Source organism: Gadus macrocephalus, chromosome 9 (assembly GCF_031168955.1).
Source record: "Gadus macrocephalus chromosome 9, ASM3116895v1".
Lineage (NCBI taxonomy): Eukaryota > Metazoa > Chordata > Actinopteri > Gadiformes > Gadidae > Gadus > Gadus macrocephalus.
In genome coordinates, this window is record NC_082390.1 from 1,601,706 (window position 1) to 1,627,024 (window position 25,319).

Genomic DNA, 25,319 nt, shown 5'->3' on the forward strand with positions numbered 1-25,319 from the left:
GGTTTGAACTCTTTCCACTTGAATCACCTGTCCTTTCTCCTCCCTTCTCTTTCTGCCAGTGAGGCACCAGAGCGGATAAGAGAAGAAACCGTGACCCTACTTTGAAATGGGTCTCTTGTTAATAAGATCCCTACGAGTCAAGACCTCTAGGTTAAATCTGAGAAAGGAGATCTAGCTCAAAGTATCAAGGAGCACAGATTTCGGCACGGGTCTCTTTGCAGAAGCAAGCCCCTCGAATACCTAAACTGCGAGCCCCAGCAGTGGTCCGGACACAAGCCCCCTCTGTGTGGCTCCAGCGGGGCCAGGGTGCTTGCTCAGAGGCGGGGGGTGGGGTGGTGCTGGTGGGAAGGTGCTCTGTGACCGGCTGGTGGGGGTGGAGGAGGAGGAAGGGAGATGGGTGCTAAAGAACAGACCAGAGGCTAAATATAGAACCAGGCTAAAAGGTGAAGAATACCCAGAGAGAGGTGGAAAGTTAAGCTTCTTTAATCAATAGCCGGGAGGAAACGTTTCCTCCCCGTGGTTCAAACACCGCTAGTTAGTCAGTGCACCCCCGAGGGACAGACTCCATCACCTTAAGGCATGGCTTAAAGAGGTCAACAACACAACTTACATCCGTTTAACACAGTCGTTTGTCATGCATATTACAGTATTTCTTTAGTCACATGCTTTGGACCTTTATTGTAGCACAACTTTTCCTCACCAATTTATTGCTCACTGAATTAGTAACTCTGTGAGCGACTCCATAAACAGGGCCAATGGTGGAATAGGGGTACAGGTCAAGTGCAAGAGGTCATTGGCTCATCATACACCATCAGGTGACCACTCAAGGGAAAGCAATTACGGTCATGGAAGTCCCGACAAATAACATTCCATCAATCGGGCTTCCCTCATCATTGAATCAGTCATGTCCATCACCTGAAATAGAAGAGTGTTTCTCAGGCCCACTTGGTCATGGCGAGTACCAGGCCTGGCCTATGGTCCCCCCATAGGCATTATATAATATTACATTATAATTAGTTTCGTCAAAGTTAAAGTTGAACAATGAAATAAATGTGTTGAAATGTTTGGTCAAAACACCCACAACACCTAGTCATACAGTAACAGTGGTTAGTCACATTCCAGGTGTAATGTTAGAACCGGTAGAGGCAGAGGAACAACAGCGCCTAGCGTGAAGGCGACTTACAACGCCTCAGCACCGATGGAAATGATTCTTACGCAATCATTGACGTGGATGGAAACCAACTGCCACATTCCATTGTCTGAAGGCCAGCGGGTCCTTTATCTCCCCCTCTGCTGACGTTGAAGTCCTAGGCCTGTGCTAGGCCTGGCTTCCACGAGCAGGTGACACTGTGACGACGCTGTGCCCAGACGCGTGTATTAATACATATCCACAATGGTAGTCGCGTCCTTGCGATGACACACATTACCCAATCATGAGACATGCACATACAACAGTCTTGAAAGGTGCAAGATTTAAAGACGGGTTGTAAATATAGCAACTTTAAGTGTTTACATCGAGCATGGGAGCATACGGTTTTAGTGGCAGCATTGAACAACGTTCATATTGATCACTCAATGGTATGGAATTAAACCCCGGGTTACATCTCAATCGGTAAATAATGTCTTTGTCGAATTAGAATCGGTTGATATTATTGAAATCTGTTTGTGGATTTCAATAAAGAAAAAATTGAGTAATTTGATGCAGACATTGGATTGTGGAGTGTTTTGGTGGAACAGTCTGCATGCAGAATGTGACGGTATTCGAGCCATCATCAGTGAAGCCACCAGCCTGTGTGTGACGGACAGGCTTTCACACAGAACGGTTCTAGTTTAATTGGTTTAATGTGCAGGCGACCATCCGTAAACACGATTTCCCCATAAGATCATGAAAGAAAAAAAAAAACGGAATGCAAAGTACATTTTTGCTGCTCACGAAACATTTTCAGACATAAAAATAAGGTACACTTCCAAAGTGCCTCAGGGCGCATGGTGAAGGGTAAGTAACTACTCCAAACCGCGTGGGACATGAACCACCAGGACAGGGATTCCCAGTTTGAGGCTCATACTAACCCAGTACCCGAGGCGCTGAAGCCAGAGCTGCCAGTGGCTGTTGACTGGCTGATGGAGACGGCTGAATGACCTGCCAAACGGGTCGGGCCTGGAAGACAGCGGACATTCCACCTCTGACACAAAGAACACACAGAGCGCTGCCAGCAACAGATGAGTCACAGCGACGCAGACGAGTCCCACAGGACCCGCCCCCGCTACAACAGCTTGGCAGCCAATGATGGGACGGATAGAGATGATGACGGACAGGCACACCAGCCAAACAGGCGAGCAGAAGGATATTAAAAAACGAAAATCATGCAGAGAGCTTGCTTAGCATCGGTTGGTGACCTTGTAATCTGTGTGTGAGAGTGTTGGGACAAGGTTTGAGCTGGTTGAAACAGCACGGGCGGCCTGAGGGGGGGGGGTTCAGTGGACTTTACTGAAGGTCAATGAGGCCAGGGGACAACTTCTCATCATGAACCCGATAACCTTACACACAAGAACAGCCCCAGAGCAGGAAGACATACAGGAAATGCATCATATACGCATTTTATATATATAAGAATAAAATCATAATCCTGATAAAGTGGACTAATCAAAAGGGTTCCTAGTGCCCAAACCTTGTTAAAGCTTGTTTCTAAATTTAGTCTAAACTAAACACTAGGCAAATTACCTACCAAGTGAATGTGTATTCACAGACCAATGTGTAGCCTACGCAAACAAAATCTGGGCAAACAGTTGGGGGGGGGGGGGGGGGGGGGGGGGGGGAAGAGGAAGTTCTGCAACAGCTCCCACAGGCCATCCGGGGTCAGCTTGGATTGTTAAAATACTGCGGCTTATAGGTGCTCATCATTAAAGTCAGGTTTTACTATTGCATCTCGCTTTCTCCTTAAGCATCTCTCTCCTTTTCCACGCCCCTCTTACGATTCTCTACAATCTGATCCTTTCATCTTTGTAGGTGGTGCATGAGGGACGAGACCTCCCCTTTCCTTCTTGTGCCTTTCTTCCTCTCCCCTCTAGCCTGATCCGTCCAGCCCTCTCGTCAACACTGCGCATTCCAGCAGGAGGAGGGCGACGAGCAGAGACCTGCCATCTCTCTCCGCGCACGCATGAGCACAAGTACGCCAGACCAGAGCAAGACCAAACAGAGGAAGGAAAGAAAGGATAGATGTGGGAAGGGAGGCAGACAGCAGAAGAGAGAACGCTGGCGTTCTGACAATACAGGGGGCCAACCGGTGGTCGGGCTTATCTCGTTTGGATGGGTGCTGGTCTAGATGAGCGCACCTAAACATATATTTTACCTATCCCCTCCTCATTTACACTTTATTTTTTACAGCAGTAAGTTAACCACCCGAGATAATACGTTCCTGAGCTGCTGTGATTACCACAGCTCCAGTAAGGGAGTGGTTTAATTTGTACATCTCTTAACTTTGGAGTTGGAGTTAAGGCTAAAGAAAGAGCTAAGCTGTGGGGAGAGAGATTAACCATGGACATGTGTTTGAAAGAGCAGAGGCCAATGACTTGTTCTGACTGGTCTAAGACTGATGAAGGAGGAAGTGGACATTGGCCAAGTGGATGACAAGAGATGAGAAATACCAGAGCTACGTCCTCAGGCAGTTTAAGCTGTGCATGGCATCTGCTCCAAGGTACATGAGGAGGACCGGGCCAGACCGGAGAGATGATAGTTATAGCCAGGTGTTTGAGGAAAACCAATGCCATCAAAGGATTACAGAATCTGACAATCAACAAAGAATCCAACGGGTTGATATCGTAATAATAGACTAGCAGAGTACACTACTAAATCATTGTTCTTTTTAGTATTCTTCTTGAAGTCATAAGGTTGAATAAAAGAAGATCTGCCCTACCTAAATACATGTTCAAGCGAATTTGAATCCTCGCTGATAGTTGCGTCTACTTTGTCAGTCATCAACATCAAGTGAATACGATGAATGCTAAAACCAAAATTGTGTGACTAATCAAATATCATGCTATTGCTAAGACTATTGAATTGTTGGATTATTATATGATGAGCTGAAAAGAAGAAAAGAGAATGATGTTTGATGATGTCCCAGCATGCCTGGCCACTGTACACTCTGTCCTAGCATTCCACAGCAGCCCTCGGCAAACCATCTCAGGGTTCACTCACTCTCACACACACACACACACACACACAAAGCTAGGGTACAGAGTTTATAAGTGTTGGGAACACACAAAAAAAGTGCAAATCATATGGGTGTCACCACACACACACACACACACACACACACACACACACACACACTCTTTGTTGACGGCCCAGGGTCAAGGCTCAAATCCGTCTGCCTTTCCGATCCACAGGAGTGCGAGTGATCAATTGAGCTACTTTACATTAGTGTAATACTTAAACCCATGGTATCATTACCCATGCAAGGTAAATAATGGCATGGTCAGTATTGATTATGATTCTCTGTTCCTATACACTACACTTATTAAAAACAAATCGAAAGAAAGTTGTCGTTTCCTGGCAAAGTTGAACACATGCTAAATATAAATTGTTCACGTTGTGCCAGTAATCATGTTGGCAGAGGTGGCTGGTTGGACGGGGAAGACATGTGGGCGGTGGAGGACACCAAACAGGATTCTTCTCAATGAGGACTCGTACAGCATCTATTAAACAATTAACAAGGAAATATCATTTATTTGTTTAGCCAAGGTAATGAGCTAGTATCCTTGGCGCACACACACACACACACACACACACACACACACACACACACACACACACACACCCCTTGGTGAAGAAGATCATTTTCTGTTTTACTGCCACCTATAGGCAAGTAAAGACACTATACTGTCCTTCTTGATGTCCTAAGCCTGTTGGTACAGAGGATGATCGTTTTTCCTTTTAAGCAACAGAACTGAACTGCCACTGAAAGTGTGCTATAGCCGCTTTAAATGTAATGTTTGCACGTCATGGCAAATGCTAGGCTGAAGTTGCTATTGCTTAAACTTATAAAGCTGCATCACCATCTACACAGTACCCACGCCCCATCCATGGAAAAGCACAGTCCCTTACACTTCATGGCAAAATCAACTTTCCATTCCACTTCTGTAAACTTTTTTAATAAGGGCGTAGGTGCTCAGATTTCTGTGTGTGTGTGTGTGTGTGTGTGTGTGTGTGTGTGTGTGTGTGTGTGTGTGTGTGTGTGTGTCCCAATACCCCACTCTCAGTCATAATAACTTGCTGACACTATAGAGCAAGGCCCCCTTTTGAAGCCTTCCACCAACATGATGACTTACTTTCCACTACAGTATCAATTAAACAGCAGCATTGCAGAGAAACATAAAAGAGCCACACTAGTGGTACAAACAGAAAGAGAACGAGAGACCGAAGAGAGAGGGACAGATTCTTTCAGCTTCGAGAGGTACGCGTACAGGGAGTCAAACGCTTCCTTGGAATTGAAAGTACAAACTGTTTGCAGAGATGGTTCTTTTTTTTATTTTGGGGAATGAGGGATAGTTTGAAGCGAGCAAATATTGGACGTAGCCAATAAAGATAAGGGAGATATTCAGCACAGTATTTACAGTGTTGGCCACACTGAGATGTGTGTGTGCTGCTGAAGGAGAGAGAGAGCAAGAGAGAGGGAAAGAAAAAACAAGAAAGTGAGAGAGCGAGGGCTAGGGATGTGGTCGGCCCAAGGCTCTGTTTGAACAGGAGCACAAGGGGGAGACTGTGAGGGGGTGAGAGAGGGGGAGGCTGCAGGCGAGAGGGAGCACGTCATGGAAAGGAGGGAGAGATGGATGGAGCTCGGAGGAGGGATGGTGAGGGGAAGGATCGGGAGAGGGTCCATGTTTGCACAGGATGTGCGTGCATTCAAGGGCCTGTGCGTGTGGGTATGTGGGCCCGAAGCAGGAGTAGTACACACACACACACACACACACACACACACACACACACACACACACACACACACACACACACACACACACACACACACACACACACACACACACACACACACACACAAAAGTAAACTGACCGGACGCTTAACTACTGATAAAACTAATACATTGATAGTGAGCAAAAAGGAAGCTTGATAAATCTACTCGACTGATAAAGCTGAAGGAAGATATGCCTTTTTCTTAAGTGAACAGTTTTTTTGCATTTAAGGGTGAAATACTCAAGTTCTGTTCTCAACAGCATTTGACTGGAAGTTACTTATAGCCATTAACATTATAATAATAATAATGATAATTTGAATTTGTCATGATGATTGTAATAGTGAAGGAAATAGCTTGGAGATGATTTGTGCAGAGTATGAACCTTAGCATTGTAATGTGCAGGGTTTTGTGTTGTTTTTCGTATTGGCCTTTATCGAAGCAAATCAGTTGCTTTCGAAGAGTGTCCTGATAACACGTTCAAAGACATGCAGGCAGTGGACTTGACTGGAGTTCAGGGTTCCAGGGATGTGCATTCCAGAACCGACCCAGGTCATTGACCCCGAAATGAGAATGTTAAGACACAGATGTCTGCCTAACAGGTATGAGAATGCACATATATGGCATAAGGTGGTTCTCAGAAAGACGCGATAAAGGAATGTTCTTTGGACATGGAGAATTTGCCGATTGCAGCAGGGTTCGAGAGAGAGGTGTCAGGGTGCGCTGATTAAAGCTGAACAAGCCTTGGAAGCATCATCAGAAATACTGATCATTCACACACACTGTACTCAGCTGTTGTTACTGTTCTTACACACGTTATCAAACCTGTGCTGCGAGACTGGCTTCTCCTGATCCTAGGGACCAAGAGAGTCACATAAGGAGAAATTAAAGATCAAAAGAAGGGATATCTCCTTATCCCCGTTTCTTGGCTCATTCCTCTGGTTCCCATCAGGGCATGTCTTTCATACACTGACCTCGTGCCCAAATTCACATTAAACCCAACTCAACATAATAAATTGTAATAACCATGAATAAATAAACTGACCATGCTGTAGTTTGTCCTGCATAATTTATTTTCGGTTTTATTTGTTTCAAAGTACTATAGGTAACCAATGAATGCGTCACACCTTAGCTTTGAGAGAGCCTCGTGTCCCTATGATAAACGTTGGTGCCCCCTAGTGGTGAATCGGTGGTATAAATAATACTATGCGTAAATGCACAATATTGTACTTGGTAAACATACAATTTATCTTGAATAATCTCTTCCCCAGTAGTTCAGCAGGACATATTCATAAAATGAAATTGTCAAGTGTTTCCTGTAACCTATACTGTCTTGTACCTCAATATAATACAAATATTTATAGTAATAATATCCAGTTTCACTGCGAATACCTTAAGAACAATTAAATCCTAATAATGCATTGCATTTATATAGTGCTTCCTCGCTACCCAAAGACGGCTAGAAATGAGGAACGGATTAACAGGGAAAAAAACATTGGAACCACTGGAAGCATTCCATTAACCTAAGAGGTTTTAGCCATGGTGCGGTAATTGTAAGTCAAACATCTTTTGTTTTCCCCTTGCAAAAAAAACAAAATAAATAAGAGGATGATTCTCACAATAGCCACAAGTATTCAGTGCCTGGATAATTTCAACGAGAACATTCTGTGAAAGAGAAAACAGAGCGTCCTCTTCGTTCAGTGTTCCTGCTGGTGTCTGTCGGGGGTGCATTTGGTTTGGATTAGCAAACCAACTGGCTCCTGCCGCTTTGCTTATCTCAACAGCCTCACGGTCAAACCCGGGGAGCAAGGGCGCAGAGTTTCTGCCTACGCACTGCTTCTGAGCTCAGGACTGAGACGAGCCAATAGTGCTGCCGTTATACATTCTGTCCAAGGAGCCGTTTAGAAAGAGCACATAGCCCCGAAAACAACAGAATCAATAGATTCGCTAGGGTATATCCGTTTGATTTTTTTAATGGAAGCTGAAAATGATAAACAAAAATAAACAATGGAGTGCTAATATCTACTGTGTGTGTGTGTGTGTGTGTGTGTGTGTGTGTGTGTGTGTGTGTGTGTGTGTGTGTGTGTGTGTGTGTGTGTGTGTGTGTGTGTGTGTGTGTGTGTGTGTGTGTGTGTGTGTGTGTGTATATATATGTCGGTGCATGCATGTATGTTTGTGCGATCCTGCAGTATAGATGTAGCGACAACCTTTCCCGTTTTGGTTGGGTCCCACAGAGAGAGGTCTGCATGTGATTTGTGTTTTGGCTACACAAGGGGACAAGGGAGGGGGCAGGAGATGAAGAAAAAACATGTTATGGATTCCTGTCGAAAACCACATGTTTTTTCCTCCTTGAAAGGGCATTGTTTCTGAGCTAAGATTTCAGGGAACGGGCTGCTTGCAAGTATCCGATAGTCATCAAACCACACACACACACACACACACACACACACACACACACACACACACACACACACACACACACACACACACACACACACACACACACACACACACACACACACACACACACACACACACACACACACACACACACACACACACACACACACACTGGAAGGAGGCAGAACAATGCACGTAGAGGACAGAGCGATACAGGGGAGGGCAGGAGGAGGACAGGGCGATAGAGGAACCTCAGACAGGATCACATCCAGCCGTGTGTCCTTTCACCACCTCCCCTGCCTTAACGTATCCCAGACCCACCTCAACTGAGGCAAGAATCTGAAAGCACAACACGAACAACACGGTTCATTATTCAACAATATACATATAATGCAATGCAATCACTTTCATTCTCTAGTTGGAATCAAGGTTCTGCTTGAATAGGTTGAACGTTAGCTTCTTTAAGCATTTTGATGATTAAAAGAATTGCATGCATAAGATGCAGGTTCGCATACGTCTCCTTCCCTAGTGGTTGAGATCGGCAGCACTAGAGATTGAGATTGGCTGTCCAACACGCATACATGCATTGGGGGGTGAGGCAGTAGTCAGATAGTAAAGATGGAGTTTGTTAGTGGAGGATGATTGGCTCTCATGGGAGGATTCTCCCCTGCCAAGCAATCAAACACTGCAGCCAATGACAACGCTGCAGGAGTTTACCTCAGATGCAATACATCACATTTGTGAAAGAGGGTTTGAGGAAGACTTCTGTGACACATTACCACACATAAAGCAAGTTTGTTTTGAAAGTGAGTCACTTAATAGCCAGTAATGCAAGGAGCGGATGTTGACTTTCTTTTGATTTATAGCTGAAACATTTTCCTTGGTTGTTCCTTTGTGGTACTACGTCAGGTGACTTGTCATTAAAATGAACATTAAGGGCACAGCAAAACAAAACCCACTGTGGCAGTTATGATGAGTGATGCACTGTATAGAGGAAGAAAGAAACAAAGAAAGAATGAAACAAGGAAACTGGAACTACTTACTGCCAGTCTGCCACCCTTTCCATCCCTGTTAAGATTGTACCAGACAGCCAAACTCAACCGCACCCCCACTCACTTCTGGCTGGGATAAACAGGAAGTGTGGCGCCCAGGGACTTCCTGTATACCCTGAAATGGGGCCTCTTGTTCCCAGAGACGATGAAGAAAAGCCCCAAGCTACTGCAAGGATCGCTCCTGCTACACCAAGTTCATGACCAAACCCTGGCCCGTCCATGTATTCACCTTCCTAAAAGGCATGAGTTGAAACTCCCTCATACTGAGACCATTCAATAGGTCTGTGTTTAGTCCCCATAACACTGAGACCATCCAAAAGGTCGGCAGTTAAACCCCATCATTATGACACCTCTCTACGGTTGTTTTGGCCATTAGGATAAGACTTATCCCCTTAAGACGTCATGGGCCTAGGTGGTATAGAACCTTCTTAACCACCTGTCGGTTTGTTTATGGTCCTACTGAGAAGGGTTAAGGCACACCTTAAAAGCACCTCAAATGTAGAGACAAACACATGTCGCTCTACTCTGCGTAGACACAGGGAGGACTATTCACCCTTCGTATTCTTTGCACAACTCAACCCCTGCCATATGGGAAGGAACATAATTAAAATCAAACAAACCTTGAGTTATATTACAGAGATTTGCGAGTGGCGCCATATGTCTATAAGAGTTGCACTGTCATGCATATTCATTTAGCTATTTTCAACAGCCTGGCAAGAACACTACCATCTTGAAGCAAGAGATGTTCGTAACGGAAAGGAGACCTACGCAGATGACAAGACAAGAGCACCATTATATACGTGGGTACATGAGTATGCACCTGTCTAATGTATTGCTGACTCTTCGGAATCTATAAGGTGGAGGTGAGATTAGTGCAAGGACAGCTCTTTTTTAAGCTACTGAGCAGGAAACACACACACACACACACACACAAACCCTTAGACCAAACACCAGGAGACATCTTCTGTGATGAAAAATGTATCTTTAGATTTATACTTTCCAGCAGTAGTGCTGGAAGATTTTAAATACTTAAGATTGTGTATCTGTATGAGACCTATGTGGGTGGGATCTATTTAGAAATGATTTACTTGTAGAAAGTCATTTCGACCTGAGTCCATCTGGAGCCACTATGTGTACACTTCAGCTTATGCTTCAGTGAAGCCTCCGATTATCTACACCAGGAAGTCTGGACCGGTCTTCGTGCCTCATTTGTCAGGGTGGGGCAGCAGACATGAGCAAACAGCTACAACAACTGGAACGGGGAATTGTGACGATCAAATCGTATATTTCAGTTCTATTTGCCTTTTCTAAAAAGGGAAGGTGTGTTTATTTTTTAAATAAACCGCCTAGCTGTTATGAATGAGATCTGACTGCAGTTCTCAGATCAAAATTTGGAGCTGGTCTCGTCAGGAGGTTCTCAGTTGTGTAGGTTTATATACCGTTGTGTGTTTTACTTTTTTTTTAATCCTTTCTACCCTTTTGATAGACTCAGTGGGTCCTTGTGGATACATGGTCATGGTCACATGTTGGAACCTGTTAGACCAATTGTAGTGTCTTGTTTCCAGGCAGGTTTTCCGTTAGCCCCCATAGGATCCCCTGTGATTGAGTTTTAAACACAATAGAATGTCCTGGGTCTATGCCTCTTGGTCAAACACACCAACAGCCACTACATGTACATCTTTAGAAAGACTGAAAACAAACAAAGAACGTTCAATATTGACACCACACACAAGCTCTGCATGCAAGTAGATTGTTTTTACCCGTACCACGTCTTACCCATAGGTCACGTTTTACTAGATCCTCCTTGTTCCTTTCAGCCCCCATTATCCTGGCTTGTTTAAGTGACACACAGCCACATAAGACTTGGTATCAGCACAGAAAAGGCAAAGCTGGGTTTTTTTGGGTGGAAAGTTGTGTCCTTATTGTACTGAAAGAAACAGCTGCACCTGGGCCTTGGCCAGGCTGGCCCAAAATAGCATAATGAGAAACACATGGCCTTCACTATTAAAACACAGAAACTGATTCACTAGAATCGACCAGAAACACACACACACACACACACACACACACACACACGTCACACGCACACACACTTGGATGCAGATTGAACATTATCTGGTACGTCCATTTACATCAGAAAGGTTAATCAAGATGCTTGCCCTCTGTTCCAACCAACACCTACACTGACTCAACTAAAGAATGTTGTTGCAAGCCAGCAATCAACAGCAGCTAATGCACACTGGCCAGTTGTTGGGGGAGTTGCAAGCACACCTAAGGTGCATGGGTTTCCTTTTGGCCAATTGGCATATTGCCCTTTAATTGTATATGTACACAATGTACTTTGGAGTAGCTAGAGTTCACGGTGTTTCTGGCTTGGAAGGGCAAGTCAAGACAATAAACGACTTTACTTCAATAAACAGCCCTCTGACTGAATATACTCCATAGAGGGCCAGTACTGAACAACACTACTAAACCTCAAGAGCCACTTAAGGCTCTCATAAGTGGAGGTCGATGATGACTGGTTCAGATGGGTGTGTCTCTCAAACACACATCAATCAACCAAATACCATCACTGCCAAGCAAGCTGATTGGTCGAAAGGGACACATTGGAAGAGGAAGTGCTAAATATAGAACTGACAAACCATTTCTCTCTTAACGAGCCCATAAGGCCTCAGTGATTTGGCCAATGCCAGCTTCCCTGAGGATAATTACAAGAAAAACAGTAGTGACGCATGTCCTCCCATTCATACGGCCGCCGTTCCACAACCAATAAGCTACGGGCACACATATGGGGTTCAGCAGGTACGTCACTCCACCCAAACAAGGGGATAGATTGTTCCGTAAAAGGGGAACATTGAATTTTGAAACAGGGTACCCGAAGTGCATCGAGTTAGGGCTGCCTAATCTAATCCAGATGTGTGTGGGTGTGTGTGTGTGCGTGAGTTAGGGTTATATATAGGATTTATGGAGCCGCTGCTGAAGTAGACCCATGCTGGTTAACCTCAGGCCCACATGTGAGGCCGGACCAGGCAGAGCCCTACTAGCGTGGGGACTGCCAGGCTGGTTAGCCTAACCCTAACCCATCCGCCCTCTTTCCCTCCAGGACAACAGCCCTCTATGCAACGCTAGAATGGCTTTCCGATAATACCGTTATTTTTCTTTGGCCACCTTGAACTGATTAAAAAGTAACAAAATAATTGTTTGAAAGGTTATCCACTCAAGGCCAACGACAACAGAAAGAGGAGAGAGCAAAGTCCGAGGGTCACCCTCTCACATAAACAGTCCCGCTAACCTCAGGACAGAACACAGTGTCCAAACAAACAGCCCTGCCCCGCCAGGCAGGCTGACCAAGTGTACTCTGGGGGGGGGGGGGGGGGGGGGAGCAGATGAGTCTGTGTGATGATGTTTCTGCCCCTCGCCCACCTCAAGGTCAGTCAGTTCATTCAGTGTCTCCTCTAGATCAATGCCCACTTCCGTGACAACAGGCCGTCGGAGAGTCTCTCTCCCCCTCTCACTGTCTCGCTCCGTCTCCCTCTCTGTGTCCCTCTTTCGTCCTTGCTCTCTCAGCTGTTAAACTCTAAAAGATGGAGCTCCTATCTCGTCAAACAAGGGTGTACCGATTACCGAACCTAACAATGTCAACAATGTCGAACCTTGCAATGTCCTAAAAGTCATCCTCGTAACTGCAGCGCAATTTAATAAGCAATGGTTGACTTTGTGGGAGGGGGGTTGTTACACAGCAGGATTAAACCAAATATTGACAGGACCGCTACTGTAGAGGCAAGTATCCCCAGAGGATAGAACACATAACTAACAAGCCAACAGTGTCAACATAAAAACGAGAACGACAAACATTAACACACACACACTGTGTGTGTGTGTGTGTGTGTGTGTGTGTGTGTGTGTGTGTGTGTGTGTGTGTGTGTGTGTGTGTGTGTGTGTGTGTGTGTGTGTGTGTGTGTGTGTGTGTGTGTGTGTGTGTGTGTGTGTGTGTGTGTGTGCCTATACCTATAGAAGAAGCAGTCACAGCACACTTAAGACCCCCATCCAGCCCACCGTAGGTCCAGCTAGACCGAGGAGAGGGTCTCAACGTAGGCCGGTCTCCCTCCTCTCCCTCGCTCTGCTCCTCAGTCTCTCTCCGTGCAGCAGCCTGACTGGCCTACAGGGGTAGGGGTCCAGCGGCGGCATAGCACCTCACGAGGTCGCCCCCCCGGCAGGCAGGGGCCCAGAGCTCGTCTTCGGGACTTTAGCGCAGGTCAGCGTGACATCACTGCGGCACGTGGCCAGCGATGCAGCCCCGGCGCGCGCGCACGCAGAATCCCGCCGCTACAGAGCCTGCAAGATCGGCCGCTTAACAAACCGGGAGCGCCTCGCTCCGACGATCACGCTGCCTTCCGAATACTGCACTGCCTACCTCGCCGCTACATTCTCACACTCACTCCCTCGCTCTCTCTTCCCCCCCCCCTCTCCCTTCCTCTCTCGACCCGCTTGGAAGGCGGGAAGATTAACTTGGCAAACAAGGTCCCATAAACAAACTGCTGACTGTATGGCAGCACGGTCTCGACTGCAGAGGAGCGGGAGCGAGACAGACACGGAGACCGAGGGAGGGAGAGACAGGAAGCATACCCGGATGGATAGAATCTCTGCAATCTGTATACATCCCAAACAACGACCTAGCGTCCCCCCTCTCCAGCCCCCAGAGCAACAGATCAAAACACACGCCCAGAGCGTCTGCTCTTATCTCTGCCCGAGCCGCTCCAGACTCACGGACTGCTCAAAATGGGGATTTGAGGTTTGTTTTTAACTGACTGCAAATAGTTAACTGGAACAGTAAACATTGGGGGAGCACTGGACACGTGACGACCCGTGTGCTGCAGCGACCGCACGCGCAAAACTGCATTGACTGTTCATTCACAGAGAGGAGGGTTAGGTGTGGGAGGGGCTTAGACACACCTCTAGGACACGAGCCAATCACTGCGGAGTGTTACAGGACATTGCTGTAGCAAAGCGAGCCGGTCATCATTTGAAGGGCATGCTCATACCCTCTCTCTCCCTGTCATACGCACACACCCCACCCCCCCCCCCCCCCCCCTGGTGAACATTTCCACCGGACTGCCAGGGGAAATGAAGAACCTAAGCATACAGTGCCTGCAGTGTGAGTGTGTGTGTATAAAAACTGAATTTGCAGAAATAGAAAGACGCCTTACAAAAAAACGAAATGTCAGCTTGTCTCCTCCGTTTCCCTGTCCATTGCATAAACACAGTTCACCTTAACAAACTACCCCAGGGCAAACAACTGCAACGGCCAACAGAGAGGTTAAACACTCGCCACAAGAATGGTGCAGGGAAGCTTCCGTCCTCATGATTAGGTACAACAACACACGGATAGCAAGTAGTAACCAGAGATGCTTCTGGGGCCAGCCCAGTATAGATCCCTGTGGTTGAGGATCTCTCTCTCTCTCTCTCTCTCTCTCTCTCTCTCTCTCTCTCTCTCTCTCTCTCTCTCTCTCTCTCTCTCTCTCTCTCTCTCTCTCTCTCTCTCTCTCTCTCTCTCTCTCTCTCTCTCTCTCTCTCTCTCTCTCTCTCTCTCTCTCTCTCTCTCTCTCTCTCTCTTCCCCCCCCCCCCCTGCGTCCTGGAGGAGGAGAGACTGTGCTGAAGCAGCAGCTTCAGTGTGGTGCATGACGTCACCCCTTTCATCAGCAGCCGACTCACTGAATGAGGCTGGCGGAGGGGGCGCTCTCATTCAGGAGAGGGACCTCTGCTCTCACCATCAAATTACACGATCATCATTATTCTCACCATTATTGTAACCCGACACATTGCGTTATGCAGGGGTGGGCATACATGCCGTACATTGTGTACAAAATGTCAGGTAAGCACACATATTACATGGACAAGAAGTGGATTCCTTTGGGTGTTGCATATGATCCCCACCCAACTGTGTAAGAGGTGTGCGCGTGTCTGAAATCCATGTGCCATGATAACACACACACACGCACGCGCACGTGTGTGTGTGTCTGAAATCCATGTGCCATGATAACACACACACGCGCGCACGTGTCTCTCACAAATCCATGTGCCATGATAACAAGCCCCACTGGGGAAGGAGAGGTAGAGAGATGACGAAGGAAAACAGCCATTATACATTGAAAATCTAAAACCCTTCCTCCAATCACCCTGCATCAAAAGCCCAAACTCACTACGAGTCCAGCACATCCAACAGCGGGTGTGCTCCGTTTTTAGAAGAAGTATAAATAAGTATTCTTTTATGAAAACCTCACTCCTAGAGATAACAGACAGACAGAGACACAGACCGAGACAGAGAGTGAACTTGGGAGGGGGGGGGGGGGGGGTAAAGAGACACAACTCGTGACAGGGTTTATAAACCCACATATGAATAGAGCCTGTTGCAATCATGTCAACAGGCACACTGCCATACAACACAACGCTCCATCACCCATGAGGCGATGCGACACACACACACACACACACACACACACACACACACACACACACACACACACACACACACACACACACACACACACACACACACACACACACACACACACACACACACACACACACACACACACACACACACACGAAAAAGTTGCTAGGTGATGGCCATGGGGAGGGGTATTTCTAGGAGGCATCCTGGGAGGGGGGTGTAATATCATCATGACTTTCTTTCTCTCAACGGAAGGAAAACAAAGGAGAGAGACCCGAGCTAGAAAGACTGGTTTCTCCCGATTTGCACTCAACCAACTTCCCGTAGTCCCCCCCATTACAAGAGCATTGGCAATGTTAATGATAGGCGAAACAGCTTAATCGGTATCCATGTAAAAAGATCTGCACGTTACACAAATCACGCGGATTCATCCATTGTCCAAGCCTCAGAATGGAACACTTCCAACACACACACACACACACGCTTTCAGCTCTACTCCTCCCGCTCTCCCCCCCGATATGGAAAAGATAGTTATTGGCGTGCCTGTAAAAAATATCCATCTTACCTATTTAACGTATAGGAGCCATTCCTTTTAAACCTCATCTTGGACGCCAGGAATCGGATAAAGAAATCCAGAATTGACAGTATTCTGATTGTCTTTACGCCTCGAAAACTACCGTTTTTCCGAACGGCCGCAGACCAGAAACAAACGTGGACGTGGGAGTCGAATTGCAGACCACAGATTCGTTGCTGCTTTCTTTCTGTAGCTTCTTCCCAGACCTCCGCCCCTCTCCAGCTCCCCCGGTTTCCGCGGGGCAGGGTTTTGAAGTGAGGGGGACAAGTTCTGAGTTGTGCTTTTGATGCCGAACAAACGTTTCGACTGAAACAAAAAGACACGTTTGTCCATTCAGCGACAGCCGCCTCTACTTCCCGCGTGTTTCCAGAGCGACTTGATTATGGCTAACACCTTCTTTGTGTCTAATACCCATTGACGCCTAACACACTGAGACATACCGGGGGGAAAAACGATTTAGTATTTGTTAAGCGACAGAAAATTTAACTGAATCCTACATCAGTATATTTCACCGTCAAATCACGGATTTTTTTTAACTGTCGTTCATTTTAGAAAGGAACGGACAAAAAATACATCGCAATCTACAAAACAATCAAGACTCACGTGAGCCCGGTCTTATCCCATTAACGGCGAGGCGAGGGAAAACAGGCTCTCGTGTTTCACGCCGGTGTTCTACGTACAGCAGCTATATATTTATCTCCATATGCTCAACGGAAAGCACTGAACAGTCTCAGCAGCACGGACACTTGTCAACGGCCGAAGGGTGAGAGAGATTTGAAGCTAAGAATAGGACCGAGGATCCATTAATGCAATTTAAATCCTGTGTAGCGTTTCCAACCCATGCCAGGTAGTGCTCTGGTGTTTCTACAGGCTTCGGACAGCAGCCCTTCAGACTGATGGAATGCACTGACGGCATGATGACCGAACATTTAGACTTCCATCATGTTACTAATGGTTTTGCGTCCACAAGTTCCTCCTCCACCAGGAAGACAAAGGAATGTAAAAAATGAAAAAGAAAGAAGCTTGCGATTGTGAGAAATGATTATAAGAGCACCAAACCAAATTCCTTTAGTGTAATTGTGGACCTGTATGATATAACCCCTCCGCAACTAATGCTGAGAATAATTTAAATTATATAGGGTATAGGATATATCATTCACTTAAAGGGGTACCTGTAAATGTGATTATTTTGCCCCTGGGGTAGACAATGATCTATGTGCTTGTGGTGTGTGTGGGCGTCAGGTTATGGATCTGTCGTGGGCCGTGGAGTTCTGGTCATGGTGAAACAAAGAGAAGCCTGGCTCACGGCAGCCTTATGGTCAAATCAGTGCACGCGTCGCAGTGCTGCATGTCGCAGGGCTGGGGCGCCCACACACACACACACACACACACACACACACACACACACACACACACACACACACACACACACACACACACACACACACACACACACACACACACACACACACACACACACACACACACACACACACACAGTGTCCACAGCCCACTGGCTCCAAGGCAGCTCATCAGCATTAGTAGCCCATAGCCCAGAAAGTGCTGATCAATCAGCTTGATCGAATGCTGCAGTCACTCCCACACTGCGGTTACGTAACACTTTTCAGTCAGGAGAAGAGGGGAGGAAAGGGGGAGATGGGGAGGGGAGGAGGACAGAGAGGAGAGGAGAAGGAATGAGGTGGAGACGGCGAGGGGGGACCGTGGCTGTGAAGGGGGAACATGGAATTCAAATGAGGGGCCAGAGAGGAGGAGGAGGGTGAGGGGATTGATACAGGGGAGTGGTGGATAGGAGGCAAGGAGACGGCAAGAGGAGGAAGGAGAGTATGGAAGGATAAAGAAGAGGACTGCACCATTTTCCCCCCACAGATGCTCTCTGCAGGCCTGCCGTCTGCCTTGCTTTATCTCGGGTGCGAGTTGAATAACGTGAGTGTGTGCGCAGTGCACGCAGGCAATCCCCCGGCCCAGAGCAGCCAATACATGCATCATCTGTTGCATAAAAAGTGATTTACTTTTTCATCCATCACAAGGCTCCGCTCCTCCCCAGTGGTGTGTGTGTGTGGGGGGGGGGGTCATATTACCACCCTTCATCACTGCCCTCATCATCCCAGCAACATGCCACATGGCCGTGGTCCAAGTTAGCCGGGAAAGACAACGGTAGCAAGAAAGTAAAAAAAACAACTGGATGAATAAATAAAACACTAATGCATTGCTATGACAACAATTGTGGAAATCCCACGCAAAACAAATGAATACTGTGCTGTGAGTTATTCCTCGTCTCCCTCCCCCTGGCGACACCCCTTGGGCTGTGGGCCTGATGGAGGGAGAGAGAGGGAGGGAGGGAGAAAAGCCTCCAGAGGAACAGGCAGCCTTGGCTGCTGTGCATTGAGGACTGGCCCCCTGGCCCTCTCCTCTCCCCGCCTCTGCATAGGGTTTCCAGGAATACACTGCACAGAGCCATGCTTGGCCCGCAACCCATTAGCAACCAGAACACACACACACACACACACACACACACACACACACACACACACACACACCCGTGTCAAGGGAAGCGGTACATCAGTGGTTGTTTGGGAGAAGGAACTTGTGGCTCTAGGATATAATGCCTTGTTATGAGCCTGCCTTGTTATGAGCCAGCCATGTTGGACGGCGGAGAGGTGATTTCGGAGAGAGAACACACACACACACACACACACACACACACACACACACACACACACACACACACACACACACACACACACACCACACACACACACACAGCTGAAGTAGTTTATGAGATCTGATGAGTGTCTGGTTGTGTGAAAGAGTCTACTGTAAGCCAGAAGGACGCAAGGAGTCTGTTTGTCTGTGACATACACTCTGGTCCCTACGGAGACAACAGCACCATAACTAGTCTTTAACTGCTGCCTCTCAGGCCAGTATATCTTACTGTCTGGATTTTTAGTCTGTTCATAATATTCTTATGCTTTCCGTCTTTCTGCCTGTCTATCTTTGTCGCTGTCCATCTGCCTCCCTGACTGTAGGTAAGTAGTCTCGTCTGGGTTGAAAAGTTGATCCTGCAAGGAAAGAGAAGCCTGCTGGATGATAACAAAAGCCTGGCTTCGATATTACGCTCCACCCTGGCTTCACATTACTGACCACTTCACGGAACCGGTTAGGGAGTCAGCTGCAGATGCACTGCAGACAGATCCATGGCCAAGTGTTCCTGAGCTCTGGATCGGCACTGATACGTCTACATTTCCCACTGCCCTGAAGAAAGGGAGTAGAGAGGAAATGAGATGGAACTAAACCTATCGGAGGGATCGGATCGCCACCCATCCCGTTAGGACAAACATCAGGAGGGAAGGGCCCAGTTAGCCTGATGGGCCTGAGTGGATATTAGGCTTGAACAGTCGATGTTGAGAAAGCAGAGTAGGCCGAGGTGCCTGTTTGCTCCAAACGGGGAAGGGTATGTTGTGTACTTCTAGGGTGCGGTGGCGCCACCTGCTGTCGGACAAACAAACTGCATTGTTCTTAGGATCACCACAAGGGGGCGATACGGCGTGGTTTGTGAAGCATGTGAAAACAAGGGCAAACAAAGTGTGATTGGTTACCAAAGTAGCAAGGTGTGGCAGTTACGCACCTACGGACTGGGCCTTCAAAGGAAAAGAGGCAAGTATAGAGCACGACGGTTAAATACTCACTAAGTAAGAAAGGAGGGAAACCTACACAAGGAGTAAGAGATGGACGATGAAGGTTTGATTAACACCCTAAACCTTCGGAATCTTAACCAGTACACCTGAAACTCGGCCGGACTGGTAACAGTGGACTGGTTGCAGACTGGTCTGCAACCAGTGGTGATGTTGTCAGGTGATGAATGGACTGGTTTGATCCCATTTTGATGGGAGGGTCTGCCAGCCTCAGTAACACAATACAGAGATCTGATTTCATGCAAAAAATTGGAGTCAGTTTTTCTCGTGCTTTTGCCACTCCCTCCATCTGTGCCCTGTTCATTTATTCCAAAAACAACCTTAAAACTGACACCCTCTCTTTTCTCTCAAGGCACCATCAAGCGCAAGCATACACAGAATGACATATGGTCAAATAACTACTTAACAAGAATAGAGGTCAGACTGAAATGTATGTGACCCCCGTGTAAGGTTAATAAGCTCGGGCAGGTGTTAGAAACAAGGTGCAGGAGGACTTGATGGCCCTCACTGGAAGTGTGAGCAAAACGACTTCACAGCACGTACTGAAACTTTGGGCTGAAGGACTACCAGCCACGTGATGCAACATCTTTCAAAGTTAAACAGGAGGTGAGAGCGATAAAAACGTAGGAAGGATGTGCTTTGATTGTTCAAGATCACAATACCGGAAAAGTACAAGGACTGACTTAAGTAGAAGTACTGTTGAAGTACTGTTGCTTGGTTATTCACACCCACGCAGATATCACAGGTGTCGGGTTTAGAGGAAGACATCTTACATTTGAATGTCGGCCTAAAAAAGGCGTCCTTTTTAGTGGTTTTATTTTTAGGCATGTTTTGTTAAATACGATAAACCGTGCATTCATGCGGTGTACTCTTCAGACTGCTGCCGCAGCCGGGCGTGATTCAAAAGATGGCTTTGGCAGGCTGGTTGAACCGGAATGGTGGAGGACATCCTCTACAAGGAAGGGTGGGAGGCCGGTGTTCTGACTGAACGAGTTTATCCAATGGAGGTAGGAAGCATATGGAATGGGAAGGACACACAGAGTAGTGCAAAAAACATCCAACCAAAATGTAACCTCTGAATTAAACAATAGACGGATGTCCTGGGTGACAGGGCGGCTGGTTCTAAATGTGTTGTGGTGTGTCTGACTAACGCACACAAACACACACACACCACCACCAAAACTTGGAAATGCAGTGGCAAAACATTCAAGGATTTCAGCCGCTGAGAAGCCATGCTATGCCTGGAGGATGGTGCCCGATTAAACACAATAAATATGATAGATATGAATGTGTAATTTATAGAATACATGAGTGTTATAGAACTATGGACAACATGGGTTTGCATGAAGAACAGATCTTTGTCATGGAAATTGTCCACTTAAAAGTTAGTTGGTTGAACTGTCATGCCTGCAATTTCAGACTTGCTGACACAATCCCAAAAAATAAATTATATTATAATAAATTATCTTGAAGAGGAAGTTGGGGTTAATGAACCTCATGCAAATAAAAAGAAAAGAAAAGCTATAAAACGGGTCCCTAATGTGAGAAGCGGGGCAGAAAAAGAAAGAAGCACATTTTCACGTCACGCCTTAACGTGTGAGAGCAGGAAATGAAGAGGCATGGCGTGGCCTCTGGAAGCCTCGTGAGGAGGAGAGCTTCATTAAAGTATGCCAGTGGGACATGAAGAGTGAGGTCCCGCTACGGTGGCCTTGATGTCCAGCAGCCCTGCTAAAAATAACCAACGTTCGTCTACGTCAGCCCCACCGCGCACGTGATGGGTGCGTGTCTGTGCTTTATATCGATATGTTGAACCATTCACTATTACCAAGTGGAAATGAGAACAGGAGAGCGTTGAGGGCTATCTCTGCTAGTGTCAGCATATAACTCATGTTTTGAGTCCCATCCTATATATATATATATACTAGAGCAGCGATGATCAGAGAGCACGCTATGACAAGATGTGATGTGTTTGCGTGTGGGGAAGGAGCGAACGGGATCTCTCTCTCTCTCTCTCTCTCTCTCTATGAGATCATCAAAATACCCCTGACCTACTGTTCTTCAATCGGGAGAAACGGATGTTGGGAGTGTCTCTCACACACACACACACACACACACACACACACACACACACACACACACACACACACACACACACACACACACACACACACACACACACACACACACACACACACACACACACACACACACACACACACACACACTCTTGGGGCAGCAAACAAAGCGGATGTCCACCATCGAAGGGGAGTTTGCACACATATAGCCTGTGCACAGTCACACATAGATTTACTATTTCCATCACCCAAATCCTGCCTTTGAAGGGTCAAGAGGCTACAGTAACCTAAATACAAGCATCCTGTCATCTCCGGCGACTTCCTACATAGGATTGACTTAGAAAATAATAAACTAGAACCGCTCAGATCCCAAACACAATAATCTGAGTCGTCTTTTAAGGTGTTTATTATTATGCGTATTGGTTGGGGTGCCTTGTATTTAGAAACATAATTCTCTCCGTCAGTCTCTACTGTACTCAATTGTATGTGGGAAAATGTCATGCCGTCGTAACCGGAGAAACTGATGAGTGTATAACAGACGGAGGAGAACAGAAGCAGCCGAGCTCGGCCGGGGAGAGAGAGAGACGAGAGGCGAACAAGGAGCGCAGAGATGAGGAGTTAGAGAGGAGCTCCCTGACCGGCCTTGTTTCAGCCCTCTCTGATTGGAACCCCACTCTGACGGCAAGGCTGCCATCCCCCTGTGGGGACAGTGGCGACCCGTTAGTCGCTCCTGCTGTAGTCGCATCTGGTTGGCTGAACGGAGCGACATCGATGTCACTATTGTAAGGTGATGTCCCTTTGAGCCAATCGTAGCCCACCATGTTGGCTCCTAACCTTCATCTGTTTTGGTATCCCTTCATGTCATGAATCTCCGAGCAGAATAGAATTAGCGATGCGTCACTTCCTCTAATGGTATATGTGGTACTGTCGTGTGTGAGCGGAACTGTTTTGTACGTTAAGAATTGAATCGAAACTAAAAGGTTTTTTCAGATAGAGGCAGACGAGAGAAAAGGTGTAAAGCAGAGTGTACCCCATTGGGAACGTGTGATGGCGTGGGGCATACTATAATCCCTTCAATGCCATTTTTCGGTGCCTCACAATGAGGGTTTTGTAGGTTGAACATAACAGTCCCGGGCCTTGATATACTTGTCATCTCAATGACATTTATGTAACCGGACACCAAGGATCGGAACACAGACCTGGCATGGAGACTAGACACCTGAATGCGTACTCTGTAGCCAGATATGGGCCAGGATGACTTGTTCCAGCTAAAGATTATACATCCTGGTGCAGTGGATTGGTTTCAAGAGCGAAGTGTACCGTTATGTTTGGTTCAATTTGTTGCCAGTAACATCAGGTCGTGCGATGTTGGGTAAGTATAGCGTAGGTAAGCGGGGTTCCCTTAGTTTCATGATCGACATTTATACAACGTTGTGCCGCTCTAATATCAAATGATAAGAGTGAACTGACGGTTGTGCTGGAGGAGGACAGGAGGTTCATGTTAAATGTCTGGATGAGGTACGGGTCGTGAACTAAGGTTAAAACAACGTCCCTGAAGAGGAAGGGGAGGAGATATAGACAAAAACAGAGAAAGCAAGAAAGGGAAGCGACTCGCGAGTGTGAGAACTGGATGTGAAAGAGAAGCCTTGTTAAACGGTGAGCATCGTCAGGACAGGGCAGGGGTCATCATCACTAGAGGCTAAGTCATCCCATTTCTCTCCGTCCGCTATCTCAGCTTGCCCGTTAGCCTCATTTAACCGAGCTACAGCCTCAGATAAATCAGCCTCACACTCCCCTCTCCTGTAATCTGCAGCGGGCCGCATCGCGAGGCGAGCCCTGGGTGATAAACGGCCACCCGGCCGATCGGAAGGGGCTCTCAGAGATGGGCTTTAGCACCGGGACGGTATGGTCCCACTTCTGCTCTCTTTAGACGCCACGGCCTAGCTACTGAGAGCCCCACCCCGATCCACTCCACCGCCATTTCTAAACACCCTCACTGCCACCAACAGCACCCGAAACAGCACCTCCACCACAACACAGCAATCATCTACCAATACCACTACTACAACTCCTACTACCACTACCGAGTACCGACCTGTACCACTAGTGATCCACGGCAATTCAATCTCCCTTACTGAGAAGTTAACAAAAAAAAAAAGACACCAGCAAATATAAGGCCATCCCAAAGTAATCATGAAAAATTGGTATTTCCTCAAATATGAAGAATATGCGTTTTAATTTCTGCCCTGGGCTGGTTTCTAAATAAATTGGTGGTACTACGAGAACAGCCCGATTCGGCCTGACCAAACTCCATCTGCCGCTGCCTCTCTTCCTCCTCGAGACCAAACAGGAAGTGTGTCATACTGCAGACTGGTTGGAGGAGACGCATGAACAATATGGGGGCGGGGTTGCAGAGTGCCAGGGCCTCATTACGCAGGCCCAGCTCAGTTTCTGTCCAGTCTTACAGCAAGTCTAATCTGACCCCGTTTCCTGCCTCTGTGTATCCTACTCTATCTGTTCTGTAAACGTGGACACATGCCTTCCTCCGTCCTTTCTGGACACTTCATGTACAACACCACAAAATCCTTTAAGATACAACACTGCATTAGGTAGTTCTTACTCCCACAGTTCCGCTCCTGTCGATTCCTTGCGCTTCTATCGACCATCAGCAATGACACAGGCACTGAATCAAGTCTGTTTAGCAAGGCACTGCAAGCCATCCCACTGATCTTGCAAACATATTACACGCCTATTAGGGATCGCACATTCGCACAAGTTAGTACAGGAAGAACCTGCCCACTGGGGTAGACGAGATAAAGGACAGAGGATCAGAACAAAGCAGAGGAAGGGAGTGGATAGAAGTTAGAAATCAGGTTTTGCTCTATTCAGACTGCCTCAGGTGCTGGACACAGTGTGTGTGTGTGTGTGTGTGTGTGTGTGTGTGTGTGTGTGTGTGTGTGTGTGTGTGTGTGTGTGTCTGTGTGTGTGTGTGTGTGTGTGTGTGTGTGTGTGTGTGTTTTGCCTAGCCTTGCCTGATCGTGCAATGCTTCGCTCTGTAATCCAATTACAGCTCAGCCCAGTCTCCA

The 25,319-nt window shown here is 47.0% G+C and overlaps 1 protein-coding gene across 4 annotated transcripts in view; it reads right to left on the minus strand.

Annotated features, from left to right (window-relative positions):
• Positions 1-25,319, minus strand: part of mob2a (MOB kinase activator 2a) — a 48,340-nt gene that overhangs the window by 15,262 nt on the left and 7,759 nt on the right. Inside the window, exon 1 of one of the 4 annotated variants that reach the window (XM_060060140.1) lies at positions 16,437-17,513. The exons of 2 other annotated variants lie outside the window; for them this stretch is intronic. In XM_060060140.1, coding sequence (XP_059916123.1) covers positions 16,437-16,474 — 38 coding nt within the window. In that variant the 5' untranslated portion in view covers positions 16,475-17,513. Of the gene's footprint in view, positions 1-9,410; positions 11,478-16,436; positions 17,514-25,319 lie in introns of those variants that run through there. One more of the 4 variants, XM_060060141.1, reaches the window with a different exon arrangement.